Below are 14869 nucleotides of genomic sequence, written 5' to 3'. Positions count from 1 at the left end.
ATAAAAATGGCAGATGTCCTTTATTGATATTTAGTTTATCATTCTCAAACACATGCTTTGGCTTTGGAAAGGCTTTAGGCATCATTTTAAACTTTGCTTTTGTCCTGTAATAACAAGGAAATTTAAAATGTGAGGGGAAGATGCCTTTTTCTATTTTAATGTTCTTGTTTTTGAAATGTGATTCAGTCTCATCACTTAACAAATGCTTTCTCAAGCCTTATTCCAGCAAGCAGAGCCCATGGAGCAAGGCACCTGGAGCCTAGGGCCACTGCCCCATGTGCCCTGCCCCAGTGCTTGTCTGGGACCCACCAGGGAACTGCTGGGCTTTCTTCAATCTGATTCTGAGAGGTCCTAAGTGGACCAGAAGCAGGCACCCAGTTGATAGCACCATCTCCTTGGCCTCAGCCAAGTTCTGAGTAGCGCCTAGGATGTGAGACTTGACTTTGCTGTCACCCCTCCTTGAGAGGACTAGATGACTTCCTGAGGTCCCTTCCAACCTTAATTTTCTATGACACTACATAGCAGGGAGGTCACAGGAGGAGTTGGCAGCTGCCTTCATTATCTGTACTGTTCCTTTCCCTCCTTCCCATGTGTGGATCTTGTTTTGTCTTCAGGAACAGACTTTAACTACAACAGCTCCATACACTGCCTCCTGTTCACTTGCACTAGCTTTTTCTTTTCTATCTTAAAAGGGACAGTTAATGCCATCTTCAATTCTGGCTGAAAGACTGCCTGACAAGGGATTTTCCATATAAAAACTCTAAAGTAAAAGAAAAAGGGATTACAGGATATTATTAAAATGAAAGCCTCAGTTAATGCTTTCCAGGCTTTTGCTGGTTATCCTTCCTTTCCTGTATCTTTCGGAAAAGTACTTTTGAGAATAGTTGTGACAAAGCAGTCTGAGGTCCTGGCACTTGCATCCCTTAATCTATTTAACTGTTCGGTGTAGTGGAGTGATAGAATCATGTTAATCTTTGGTTCTCTGGGTCCATTGAAGGCCTGGACACATGGCACATTTACACCAATGTAATTTACATCTGCTTTGGAAACTAATCAAAGTTACACTGGGCGTGTCTACACATTCATTAATGCACTTCAGGTAATGTGTATAAAAAATTTAGTACCTCCAGGTATTTATAGATGTGCTCTGGGAGGTGGGGTGGGGTGATTTAATTAGTGCAGCTCTGACAGCCACGCTAATTAAAGTGCCCGGACAATCATGTGTATCAGCGTCCCTGCACTGAAAAATGTCGGTGGGGTGCTTTGAACTAAAGCTCATTGAGTCTTTCCCGCACACCCAGCATTGAACCAACTTCTCAGCTCAGCTCCAAAACACAGGCATCAGCCTGGTACCCAGGCTCCCAGGCTTCCTGACTTCCTTGACCATCAGGGAGATAGAGAGAGAGAGTATGGAAGGGGGTGGTCTACAGAGACAGAAAAACAGAGATTGGTCTCCCCACCCTGTGGGGGTGAAAGGATGAGTAGGTGAAAAAACATACAGAGAGATGTTGATGTCATACACACTTCAGCCATACACACAAACAATATTGACACGCTCAGGTCTTTCCCTGCTTTCATCAACCTGAATGGAAAGATCCTGGTGCAAAGGGACGAGGAGTTGGGCTCAGGATTGTCCAGGGCACTGGCACTCCACAGACCAGGAGCCTTCACAAAGCAACTTGAATCCTAAGCTTCCTTCCTGTTTTCCTCCCTACCGGGGTAGGTGGCATGGGTGACCATCCAGGGTGCTGTGGTCAAGGGGGCATCACACACACACACACACACACACACACACATACTCTCTCTCTCTCTCTCTCTCTCTTTCTCTCTCTCTCCGCCCGGTTGCTTGCACTGGTTGGAAGCCACTGGGAGACTTCAGTGGCAACTAATCCTGGGGGCTGAGCAGCAGGGCCTGCCCCCCTGGTCCCGCCAGGAGCTGACTGCAGTCAGCCAGTCAGAGCAGTGGTGTAAAAACCCCCTGGGCAGCAGCATTGGTGGTGGGCACTGACAGGCAGGGCAAAGCAGTGGTGCCTAGTGAGAAGACAGTGTGACTGGGTAGCCCCAGTTTGTGTGCCAAGGGCTTCACCATCACTGACCTGCTGGGGCTGAAGGCTGAGCTGCAGCCACCACCAACACTGCCAAAGGCATGGGCACAGGCAGCTCTGGGTGGCAGCGCCCTGCTGCTGGGGCTGGGCTTCCTTTAAGGGCAGCCCTGCCTGTTGCCTGTCCGCTTGCCCTTCCTGCAGTCCTGTGCAAGTTTGCCTAGGGCACCATTTTCTGCAGGGCCAACTCTGCTCCTTACAGTCATGTCAGCAATGCTGTGAGGGCTCAGCAGGACCTAGCTGCAAACCTCTGCTTAAAATCATAGAATAGTAGGACCAGATGGGACCTGTAAGATCATCAAGTCTGTCCCCCATCATGGGCAGGAGGTAATTGGGCTCAAATGACCTTAACGAGGTGCTTGTCCAGCCTCCTCTTGAACATCTCCAGGGATGGCAACTGCACCACCTCTGCTGGGAATGTATTCCAGATTCTAGATACCCTTACAGAAAATAAGTTTTTTCTTATGTCCAGCCTAAATTTTTCCTCAACTAGCTTGTGCCCATTGGACCTTGCCCTCCCAAGGTGTGTCTTTCTGAAGAGTTGCTCCCCTAGATCTTGGGTGTTTGCCCCGACATACTTGTAGGCAGCTATCAAGTCACCTATCAGTCTTCTCTTACTCAGACTGAACAAACCCAGTTCCCGGAGTCTTTCCTCACAGGACCTATCCTCCAGGCCCCTGATCACATGGGTGGCCCTTCTCTGTACCCTCTCGAGCTTATCCACATCCTTCTTGAAGTGTGGCGCCCAGAACTAGACACAGTACTCCAGCTGTGGCCTGACCAGCACTGAATAGAGGGGGAGGATCACCTCTCTCAATCCATTGGCAATGCATTGGCTGATGCACACCTGAGTTCTATTTGCCCTGCTGGCGACTTCATTGCATGGATGGCTCATATTCATCCTCTGGTCGATTGTCATCCCCAGGTCCCTTTCAGATGCAGTGTTAACCAGTGGACCACCACTCATCATATAGTTATAATGAAGTTTCTTCCTACCCAGATGAAGGACCCGGCACTTCTCTCTGTTGAACCTCATCTGACTGCCTTGAGCTCACAGGACCAGCCTGTCAGGGTCATCCTGGATCCTTACCCTGTCCTCAGATGTACTCGCATTTCCCCACAGCTTGGTGTCATCTGCAAACTTAATCATTGCGCTTTCCACTCCCTCATCCAAGTCGTTGATAAAGGTGTTAAAGAGCATGGGCCCAAGCACTGATCCCTGGGTGTCACCACTAAAGATGGCCCTCCTGGATGAGGCAATTCCATCAAATGCAACTCACTGGGATCAGCCTCTGAGCCAGTTGCAAACCCACTTCGCTAGTCAAGGCCAGTACCCTCCAAGAGAATCTCATGGGAAACAGTATCTAAGGCCTTGCTGAAGTCTAGATAGATGATGTCAACTTCATGTCCCACATCAAGCTTGTGACAGCTCAGCCTGCCACTGAGGGCAGCACCCTTTTGTTTCTCATTCACTTACCGCATTCATATCAATGCCATTGGTGTAGGACCAGGCGTGCTGGAAATACTCCTCCAGGCGCTGGCGCAGTGGGTTGGGGATCTGGTGGAAGCGAATGAACTCCTTCACCCGCAGCATCTGGGTGTGGTAACGGGCTGTGCCTGAGTACAGGCGCTGGATGATGGCTGAGACATTGCCGAAGATGCTGGCATACATCAGGGCTGCAAGGAGAGGGAGGGGTCAGGGGACTGAATGGAGGGGATCTGCCTTGGAGTGAGATAGTGACAAATACCCCTGGGGAAGGGGTCCCTCACTCAAGTCAGAGTCATCGGTTCTAACCCCCATCTCACTGACTCCTTCTTTTCAATAATAGACTCAGTCCCCAAAAGGCACTATAATTCTCTATGACAGTTGTTTCGCTTGCTGATCCTGGCTCCTGGCAACGGGTGCGAGTGTGTAGGGTTGGGGCACACGGTTGGCCTGGAGGAGACTCCATGCTGGGGGCCAGGAAGCGTCTCTGGCACTGGGAGAGGCTATAGGACTAAAGCACATTGGAAACTAAGGGCATCACTTGCAGGAGAGGCAGACTGGGTTTCCACTGCCTGCCCCTCTGCCTTCTCTCTCCCTAGTTTAGCAGCCCCTACATGGCCCTTCTGCTTGTGTAGCAAAGGCCATTTCTGATGGCTGTGTCACACAGGATACTTAGCGTGAGTTAAATGCACCCCAAACGTGTGCATCTGTGCATTCAACTAGAATAACATATGTTAAGTGCACTCATGTCATATGACAGTGTAGCAAAGCTATGCTTTTTCCAGCAAGGAGTACCTCCAGATCATATTAAGTAACATGTGTTGAACTCGCATTAGACTGCTCCATGGAGATACTATGGTCAATTGTAGTCCCAGGGCTGGGACCTACAATCCACTGATCCAGTAATTGAAATAAAACATACACAGCTCATGGTGCATGACAGCTGCACATATTATTCCGATTGCAGTAAGCATGACAATGTGACTGTTCAGAACACAGTCTAACTTTACTATGTTCTAACTTGAACACGGGCTAAGAGTCCCATGCAATAAGGCTCAGAGTCTTGTGCATCTGGAAACAGGTCAGTTTCCAAAACCTGTCTCCCCAGCCTTCATGGGAGTCTCCCCAGCTGCACTGGATTCCCAGCACTGAAGAGGCACAGGCTCCCAGATGGATAAATCTACCAGGTGCAGCTTAGACCGTGCCTGCACTAGGCCACACAGGCACTGGGGCTACAAAGACTCTTTCCCCACCTTGCTTACACTCACAATATGGGATAATCTGCTTCTCTGCCCAAATCAGCTCCTTTGGCCCCTGGCTACATGCTGCCTCCCCAGAGGGTGAGCAGGGCCCTAGCAGGGAGGCAGAGTCAGAAACTCACAGCCGATAAGCATGACACAGATGGAGAAGATCTTCTCAGAATTGGTGTTGGGGGAGACGTTGCCGAAGCCGACGCTGGTGAGACTGCTGAAGGTGAAGTAGAGGGCAGTGACGTACTTGTCCTTGATGGAGGGGCCAGATGAGAGGTCACTGTCATTGTAGCGCTTGCCAATCTGGTCACCCAGGTTGTCCAGCCAGCCGATCTTGTGCTCCATGTAGGGCCGCTCCACATTGCCAATAGCATACCAGATGCAGGCCAGCCAGTGGGCAATGAGGGCGAAGGTGCACATGAGCAGGAAGAGCACGGCTGCCCCATATTCTGAGTAGCGGTCCAGCTTGCGGGCCACGCGTACCAGGCGCAGCAGTCGTGCTGTCTTCAGCAGCCCAATGAGGGTGGTTGTCTGCAGAAAGGAAGTGGGAATTAGCCACTGAAGGGTAGCACGGGGGAAACCCAGAGGAGGGGCTACCATCAGAGTTGGGAACAAGAAGCCAGGACTCCTGGTTTTTATTCATACCTCTAAGGCAAGAGTGGGTAAGATACGGCCTGTGGGCCAAATCCAGCCTGCCAACTGATTGGATCCAGCCTGCAGCTGCCCCTGTGGTGCTTCACATGTGGCTGAGCCTTGCCTGGGCAGCTAGCGCTGCACTCCTGCCTGCACCTGCTGGCCCCAGTCCTGGATAATGTGCACAGCTTACCAGCAGCTTCCCAAGTGCTGCTCAGCTCCTCTCACCTCCAGCAGTGGCTCTGTCTCTTGCTCCTGCCCCTGCTGCATTGCTCCAGGTGGGGAGGAAGCTTTAGTTGAGCAGCTCTTGCCCCAGAATGCAGGGCTCCGGCTCCAGCTCCCGGCTGCCTTGCATCCACTTTGCCCATGCAGTGCAATGAGTATCCACCTGAGGCAGGCCAAGGCCAAGTAGGTGGATCACAGCTGGAAGCTGAAGCCAGAGCCCCACACATGGGGCAGGAGCTGCCCAGCTGAAGCTTTCTCCCCATCTAGAGCAGCAGCAGGGGGAGGAGCAGGAGCTGCTGGAGATGAGAGTAACTGAGCAGCACCTGGGTGGTTGCAGCTGCACTTGGAGCAGCTCTGCCAGTAAGCTGCATGCACTGGCCAGGACTAGACTGGCAGACGTGGTCGGGACCGTGGTGTGGGCTGCTGTGGGCAGGGCTCAGCCCCATGAGAAGTCCTGTGCGGGCAGCTGCAGACCGCACCACCCAAATGAACTCTGCTGGACACATCTCCTGCCCCCCCGCCCTGCCCTCACCCCCCGGCTGGCTCCCAGGCCTAGTGACCAGGCATCCCCCTACATATCCTGCACAGGGCAGGGGCATGCAGACAGCAGATCACAGTTCTGCCTCAGGCCCTGGCCCTGCACATCCTTGCCCACAGAACCGGGACTCTACCCCGTGATCCTGGGGTCTCCATGGAAACTGGCCAGGAACCACCTGAGCAGGGTGCATAGCTGATCAGGCAGAGAGCTGCCTCCAGAGCCAGGGCTAGAACTGGGGCCAGGGCCAGGGCTGGGATCCTGGGGTGGTGACACCATGGGGCTGGGACCTGGGGCAGAGCCGTGATCTGCTCCTTGTACGCCCCTGCCCGCAAAACCTGCTTCAGGGGTGTGCAGGCGTTGTACTTGGAACACTCCAGCATGCTGCAGTGGCACATGTAGTCAGTGCCCCACGTTTCAAAATGGTGGCGGGGGGTGTTAACTAAAGTTCCTCCAATGAGCTTTAGTTAAAATGCCCCTGCTGCCATTTTGAAGCATGAGACTCCAGATACATGAGACACTGTGGGTGTTTTAATTAGAGCAGCTCCCAAAAGCTGCTCTAATTATAATGCTCCCCCTCCCTGCAACCCAGGAGCATGTGTATAGGTGCCTCATGTGACTAAGGAGGTACTAAGTGTTAGCATTATTGCTTATAGTTAAAAAGAAGGCAGGGCAGATTTGCACCTTATAAACTAACCAAAGAGAGTGTGTGTGTGTGTGTGTGCGCGTGTGTGCGCGCGTGTGTGTGTGTGCGCGTGCGTGCGCGCATTCATGAGAAAAAGATAAGATTTTATATATATCTATATCTATATATATATCCCTCGTCTGTAGTCATCTGATGAAGTGAACTTCAGCTCACAAAATCTTATACTACAAACACATACACATATACACATACTTTGGTTAGTCTATAAGGTGCAAATACCCTCTCTTCTACTTGACTGATTCAGACTAACATGTCTCTATAATTAAAGAACCATCCAGACCACAGAATCCTACCAATTCCAGCCAACTCCTGCTCTGTTCTACCCCTGCTGCTGGGGCAGGCTCATCCTTCTGAAAAGAGAGTCTGCTGTAATGAACAGGTAACAAATCTCCAGTCAGAATAACAGAAGAGCAGCCACATAGTTGGCACAATCTGTAGCCTCTTTCATCCAAGCCTTCCCAGGGGGAAAGGAAGTCAGGCAGAGGATGTGACCAAGGTGATACAGATTCAATGGTAGACTCAAAATGCAGCATCAGGGGAACAGGAGAGTACACCAAGAGGCTTAGAAAGCAACTCCATTCCCTGAGATTACAGATTGATTTATCAGATCTCCCAGCAAAGAAAATGTGGTCCAGTGAACAGGACAAAAATCTAGTGCTCAGGAAATGTGTGTGTTTCTTCTGGCTATATCTCTGGACCCCCAAATGACCCAGGGCAGGTAATTTTCCCTTGTGCCATTTGTCCATTGAGATTGGGACAGGAGTCATCTCTTGCCATATGTTTGTAAACTGCTTGACACTGCAGGGCTCCTATCTCAGGCAGAGCTTCTACGTATTGCCATAATATAAAGAAATAATAATAGAAGTGTTCCCTGGGTTTTCATATACATTTTTAGGCTTTTTGGAACTGCCATACTAGATCCATGTTATCTAGCACCCGTCTCCAGAATACACAGGGCTGATCACCAGCCTAGCCCTATAACCTGCCTCCTGCTGTCCCCCACAGCAGCAGCCACACCCTAATGTCAAGGAAGGCCCTGCAAAATACCACTTTTTGTAGGATTAGACATAATCACTGCTATAACTACAGTCTGGTGGGTTGTTACCCAACAAGGATCCCAGAAAAGATGTCTGTCTGTCTATATATCCATCCATCCTTTTAACCTTCCCATGACCATCCACTGCCACACTCACCCACCCATCCGTCTGCCCAAATTCTTGCACTCACCCCTCCACCCACCCATCCATCCACCTATCCATGCGTCCATCCCCCCTGCCCTACATTCTGAGGGCCAGGCCCAGATCTCTATGCCCCGTTTCAGATCTCTCCCATGGCTGCCCCTGACTCACCTCATCCGAGCCAGAGCGGAAGATGAGAAGGTCAAAGGGGATGGCAGCCACCATATCAATGAGGAACCAGCCCTTGAAGTAGTGGATTGCAATCTTGGCAGGATGACTCACCACCTCGTCATTGACATTGACATAGGTGGTGCGAAAATTGATGATGATGTCAATGATGAACATAATGTCCACAATGAGGTCGATGATGTTGAGGGGGTCACACGAGTACCCACAGTCCCAACGCTTTTCCTCTTGCTCCTCATTGAGCAGGAAGGCAGCTGAGTAGGGTGTGAAGACAGCTGTGTAGATGACCAGCAGCAGGATCAGCCAGTCCCATACAGCCTTGAAGGGGCTGTAATGCAGGATGGTCCATCGATGGATCCGTGGAGCCTGCAGCTTGTACTCTGGGAGGACGTCAGCACCCAGTGACAGGACCTGCCAGGGAGATGAATGCATGATATGGGGCAGAGGGAACGTGGGGGATGGAGAGCTTAGACAGCCCTGGAGCTGGATTCTACCCTTCCAGCATCAAGTCTCCTCAGCACCTCCTTGCTCTCCCCACCCCCAGTCAATCCCTCCCCCATGTCCCCCTCACAAATGCCCTGGCCCACTTCCAGTTGCTGATCCCCACCCCTCGTCATCTCCATGGATGCCAAGACCCCACCCAAATGCTGAGTTCCTCTCTGCTACACCCTATAGGCAAACTGATCCCCTCCAAGTGCCAGACTCTTTACACTTTACACTTCTCTAAACTGTTCCTCCTCATCCCCCTGAAGCATCCTTTTATCACCTCAAACTAGAGCAATACCAGCTCCCTCCCTCATCCCACAGTGCTACTGCCTGTACACATGTCAAGAGCTATCACTGTGCCTGTAAATAAGTCAAGAGAGCAATGGGCAAGCCTCTGTAGTCCCCTTGTCTTTAATGACCCTGCAAATAAGGGATCATCTCCCAATTCCCAACTCTTCTACCTAGAGAGTGTCTCTGAATTACAAGTAGCAGTGGCTTTGGCTTGAGGGGCAGAAGGAGGAGAACTTCATCATAGAAGCTGCAGGGTAATTCTGTCAAACAGAATAGGTAGCACAGGGCAGGCTGGGAAGTTGCAATTGGATTTGCCAGATGGGACCAGCCCTGGGGCCCATCTTGCCTGGGGCTAAGGTCTCAGCAGTTGGCAAAGGAGAATGTTCTTCAGAGGGGAGAGGAAATCATTCAGTGCTGGGGCAGTCTGTACAGGGTACTTCCCAGCATGTACATGCATTATACAGGGCAAGAGGTGTTAACTGTTCATGTGCTGCTGCTCCAGCTGGCATGTAGGGCAACCCACAGTTGTTGGGAAGTCCTGCAATCAGCCGTGGCACTGAAAGAGTTAATTGCTGAGACTGCAGGACATGCTTGCACACCTGTGCTAGCTTCCCCAGCCAAAGACATGGAGGCAACACACAGGCCACAGCAGGTGTTAGCAAGCAGAGAAAGTCCGTAGAAGGCTTGTTCTCAGGGGATTAGCCCATGCTACAGACAGTCACCCTGTATCTTCACTGCTACTGCCTGCTGGGCCAACTAGAACAAGCCAGTCCAGGCATACTAGTGCGTGTTATAACCAAACCTCTGTTTTGCTGTGCAGTTTCCTATCTCTCACATGCATACAGAGGGAACAGATCCACCATAATGCTGACAGCTCCTCTGGCTTCCCACAAAGACTCCAGTCTGGAGACTGAATACTGTAGTAGTGGGGCACCAGGGAAGGGGGGTCAAATCCAGTTGCCTCTAGGCCAGGCCCTCTCACTCATGCAGGGGAAAGATTCAATTATGGAAGGAGGCAGGTGGGAGTGAGGAGGAATCTCATCTGCCTAGGATGGGTTTTCAACCTTTTTCAGTCTAACTAGCCCTGGTGGCTGGATGCTGAGCAGTGAGGGGGAGAGAGGTAGCGCACACACAAATGTCAGGGGGATGGGGGAGGTAGTGCACATCCAAACATCGGGGGGAGAGGTGGGGGTGGCACGAGGCCGGACAGAGAGCAGGGAGACAAGGACAGCGTGCGGGTGGGCAGGGACAGAGCACTGCCACCTCACAGGAGCAGGGTCAGGGCAGGCTGGGGAAGCTCACTGGGTTGGTGTGTGGCCGTGCCGCCATGTGTACACTTCCCTGCCCTGCAAAGGGGTGCCACTGCCCTCACCCTGCCCCAGCCCTGCTCCTGGGAGATGGCGGCGCTCCATCCGTGCCCACCTGCAAGTACCCCCTAGGACCAGTCCAAGTACCTCCAGGGGTATGTGTACTCCCAGTTGACACCCCCTGGCCTAGGAGGTAGGGAAGGATGCACATGGCATCCAGTCCTAGCCTGTCTTCAGCATTTCTGCCCAGTATGTTAACTCCCCAGAGCATCCTTCCCCTTGTGCCCACCCCACACTGCTTTCCTGGCCACTTGTCAGGAGCCCACAGCAATAACTTTGCAGGTGCTCCTCTCTGTAACTCTTGAGTGCCGCTAGGACCTTTGAGTCAGGAGGCAGGCAGCCTTGCACAACGGGACCTCTTGCCACCATATCAATAAAAACTTCCTTGAGCCACACATGTTTCTAGGCTGCCCCATGATTAGGCACCTATGATTAGGGGAATGAGGCCATTTCCATACCCCAAGGCTGCACAGAGCTTTGGGGCTACAATCCAGTTCCTTGAGCTGCTAGTGGAGCTGTGTGAGAAGCACCATCAGGATCTGCTACTAGCTACCAGGTGAAACTCCCTTCTTGACAATAAACAGGCACTCTCTCTGAATAGTATTAATTCCCCACCTGCCAGGGGCTTGGCTTTTCTGGTAACTCAGAGGACTCATCAAACAAAGTACAGCCTGAGTCCTCTCCCTGAGTATGGCTACTCCTAGATCTTTCCCAGAAGATCTTCCATGCCCTGGTTCTCCTCATGTCTAGTGCAGCTTCTAGCTACTTTTATAGCCTGGCTGGAGTTGGAGGACTCCCCAAGTCTGACTACACCTATGTACTACATACTACAAACGAGGCTTTAGGATTGGGCTAGCTTCCCAGGAAAATACCTACGGGGCCAGGTGAACTTTTGCAGCCCACGTCACTGTAGTTTAATTCCTGCTGGCATACGTGCTAGCTGGCACAGGTACATCTATTCCTGCAGCCACCATAACTCTGAATGCAGTGTAGTCATAGCTGTGGCTAAGCTGCTGTGCTTCTCTCTAGTAGGGTGCAGTATCCACGTACATCGTTACACATGCCCATGTACTGACATATGCACATGAACATACATGCACATGAAGACCAGCTGAAAACCCAGCAGAATATAGAAAAGCTGCTGTTCACTTTGGCCAGTACAGGGTGGATGTAAAGCCAGGGGAGTGTTAGGGCAAGACAGCCCTGCGAACACCTGAGTCCAACCCTCTGGTCTTCAAAGCATGAATGGGTTGCTCCCCTATTAATACTGATGGTGGGGGGGAGGAGGTTAGCAAAGGCAAGGGCTGGGGGGAGGAGCAGAGCCTAAAGGGAATCTCTGCAGCAGTTCAACAAGCCAGCCTTCTCCCTGCACTGTGCAATGAGTCTCTCTTTCCCTGCGCAGCTCATGCTTCTGAGACAAGTCTGTGTGTTTGGTAGAAAAGATGCTGCTCAGGTCATATCCACAGGCATGCAGGTACCCTGGGGAATGGACACAGACTAAATGCTTATGGAGATGGATAGCTAGGGGGGTCCAGCTAGATGGGTGGATGACTAGATTCCAGACAAATGGGGGCATCAAAGAAATGACTATAAAGGGTCCCAGGTCAATGAGTAGATGAATCCTGGATAGGTAAATGGAAGACTGATAGGGTGCACAGATTCGTCAGTGAATAGATGTGATCCCAGACAGACAGACAAGGTCCCAAATCTTTCAGTTCTGGACCCCTTAAAGTACCTGACAACCAGCCCTGCTCATATCCTCACAATATGGTGGGGGGAAAGTCCTGGGGCTGAACATCAGACCCACCCAGCCCAGGTGGTGGGCCAGGTCAGCTCTGACTCACACCTTAGGGAGCTGGCACCCCACAGAGGAGAAGCAGAGAGGGGAGAGGGAAGGATGGAGGGAGTTGACACAAGAAGAGAAAAAAGAGAGAGGAGAAGCAGACACTCAGGAACTGTAATAACAATGAGGGCATTATAGGATCTCAACTCAGTGTCTTGCTCTCACATTGGCCTGCCCAGCTTCTAGGGGGTAGTAAGAGCAGGATCCATTAGACCAGGAAGGGTGGAGTCTTCACAGTCCCCTCTGCTCTTCAGATCCTGCTGGTTCTCGAGCAAATGTGCCTTGCCTCTGGGGATGAACTCACTGCTGACGCGGGACGCAGTGATGCTGGCTGGGCTGATGGGGCTGTGTCGATGAAGGACATTGAGAAAGGTCTAGAGCCCTTTTGCATGTTAACAGCCAAGCCAAGAGGACTGCACTGCAGGGTGCTGGTCCTGGTCTGACCTGATGCCATGTGGATCTGGGCTACAGTGTCACTCAGGGCCAGTGGTGATGGAAACAGATTGGAGACGGTGTAAGCAGGGATCAGGGCAAAGAGCTTGTAACAAATAGGTCAAGAAAAGTGATTCTCAGTAATAACTCAGTCTTTGAGCACAACTGACCTGGGGAAGAAAAGAACCAAGGAAGGGTTATGAAGGCAAATCAAGTGGTGAGTTTTGGAAATGGTTAAAAATAAAGAGATAAAGCCTGTTGAAGATGAGGAAAATGAACCTCTCTACCTGCTGTTACTGGTCTGATTCAGAGAAAGGAAAGTTTTTAGAGGGAATTGGAAGGAGGTGCTCAGCCCCTCCAGAGTTTGGAACTCAGCTGCAGGCAGTCAGTGGATCATATTCTGCCTGGTTGGGAGGCCAGGGGCCAGCTGGAAGTGATGATGACCAGCTAATGAAGGTGGATCCAGAAAGAGGGTTAAGAAAATTAGGAGGGAGTGCTGAGGGGAGAGAAGGCAGTTAACTGTGCTGGGGAGAAGTCAAAGCTAAGTCACCTCTCTCAGTGGTGAAGAATAAATTGGTCTGAGAAACTGAGAACAGAGCTGACTTGTCTGTGGCAGCAGGGCAAAAACCCCACGTATAGGTAGGTGCCTTTTTGTATGACATACCTCATAGGTGACATGAGGCTGCAGGCCATGCCGGGATCTCCCTAGTGCTATTTCCACCAATAAATAGTGGTAATCCTGAGAAGGAGGACAAGGAATATAAAGTCTGGTGTGATGAGGTTGGTGGTGTTGTGCACTGGGGGTCTCTGAAAAGCTTGGATGACAGCATGGAGAACAGCCCAATCATCACAAGCCAGACAAAGTTGTTGAGAAGAAGAATGTAAAAATATGAGGGAGGTTCAGTCTCAGTGGTTTCTCTGTGTGAAGCATGTGGCAGCAGATCAGAGATGGTGGTTATGAGAAAAAGAAGGGAAAGTGTTTCATCATGGGCCTTTCCAGCAGATGTGGGTGTTCAGCTGAAAATGCAGGTAAGGATGGACTCACATGCTCAATTATGGCAGGAATAGAAGGCAGTCTAGGGCAGGGTAAGTGTAAACACAGTGCCAATTACCTGTGGTGCACTAGGACGTCAGGAGTGAGGCACTCGAGCAGCTCTATGTACATTGGAAATTGACTATTCTAAGGGTGCGTGTCCGTCAGAAAGCATCAGGGATGGGCAGCTCTAGAGTACTGAGGACACTAATAGTGTTCTAAATGCACCAATGCCAGGGGCTATGTTAGACCCATGCTATCCCCCCACCCCTGAGATCCTGGGTAGTGGAGGGAAATCATAAGATTCGCTGTCATCAGAAGCCCTTCAAAAGCAGTGGCATTAAACTGAAAATAGAAGAAGGGTCACAGGAGATGTCTGTGTGCAGTGCAAAGTAGGCAAGTGATCTCTCAGTAATGGTTACAAATACCAGCAAGGTCTTTATGCCCATGCTTGCCTTTGCACATGTAAGTCCCACCCCCTGGAAGTCAGCATGTTATTCAAGTGCTTGACTTTCAGCACCTGCCCAAGGGCCTTACTGAAGTGTAGGGTGTTGGCCTCCAGTTGTGCTGCTGTGCTAGGCAGGAAGAAAGATCCAATGACCTCTGTATGGCTGCATGGGTCTGCTCAGACCTGGGGATTGTTCATGGAGCTTGCCTTGGGCATGCAGCTATTCACACTGGAGGGATCATGGCCCAATCTGCAATGCAGAGACCAACAGGAATAAGCTGAATAGCCAAAAGGCAGAGGATAATGATGGCAAAGAGGCACAAAGTGGCTATGGTAAGGGAGAGAGAGCAGGGCAGAGAATCTGCACATGAAACACAAACATGTCCCATGAGAACCATATCCCCTAGGGAGAGAAGGAAGTTGATTAGTTCACCGTGGAAGAGGGAAGCCTTCTGGGAAGATTTTTGCCTGTGGTCCCATGAACCCAGACATGACCATCTCCTGTTGGATTGTGGAGAGCAAAGAGCATCAGTGCCCAGAAAAGGAAAAGTGAAGAGCTGGGGCCAAGTTAAGAATGATGGGTAAGAAATGATCACAGACAATGCTCTGTGGCTCTGACAATGGCAGAGACTGAAGCTACATGATAGGGGCAGGAAGGAAAGTTACTC

The 14869-nt window shown here is 51.0% G+C and overlaps 1 protein-coding gene across 6 annotated transcripts in view; it reads right to left on the bottom strand.

Annotated features, from left to right (window-relative positions):
* Positions 1 to 14869, bottom strand: part of KCNH6 (potassium voltage-gated channel subfamily H member 6) — a 128236-nt gene that overhangs the window by 16852 nt on the left and 96515 nt on the right. For all 6 annotated transcript variants that reach the window (XM_090044165.1, XM_090044169.1, XM_090044163.1 and 3 more), the window contains 3 exons: positions 8287 to 8712; positions 4970 to 5369; positions 3580 to 3779 (listed from right to left, as the gene is read on the bottom strand). In XM_090044165.1, coding sequence (XP_089900291.1) covers positions 3580 to 3779; positions 4970 to 5369; positions 8287 to 8712 — 1026 coding nt within the window. The remainder of the gene's footprint in view (positions 1 to 3579; positions 3780 to 4969; positions 5370 to 8286; positions 8713 to 14869) is intronic.

The sequence above is a fragment of the Crocodylus siamensis genome, chromosome 4 (assembly GCF_052110815.1).
Source record: "Crocodylus siamensis isolate JL-2025a chromosome 4, ASM5211081v1, whole genome shotgun sequence".
Classification (NCBI taxonomy): Eukaryota; Metazoa; Chordata; order Crocodylia; family Crocodylidae; genus Crocodylus; species Crocodylus siamensis.
Note: the sequence above shows the minus strand (reverse complement) of the source record. Positions and strands in the feature narration are given on the sequence as shown.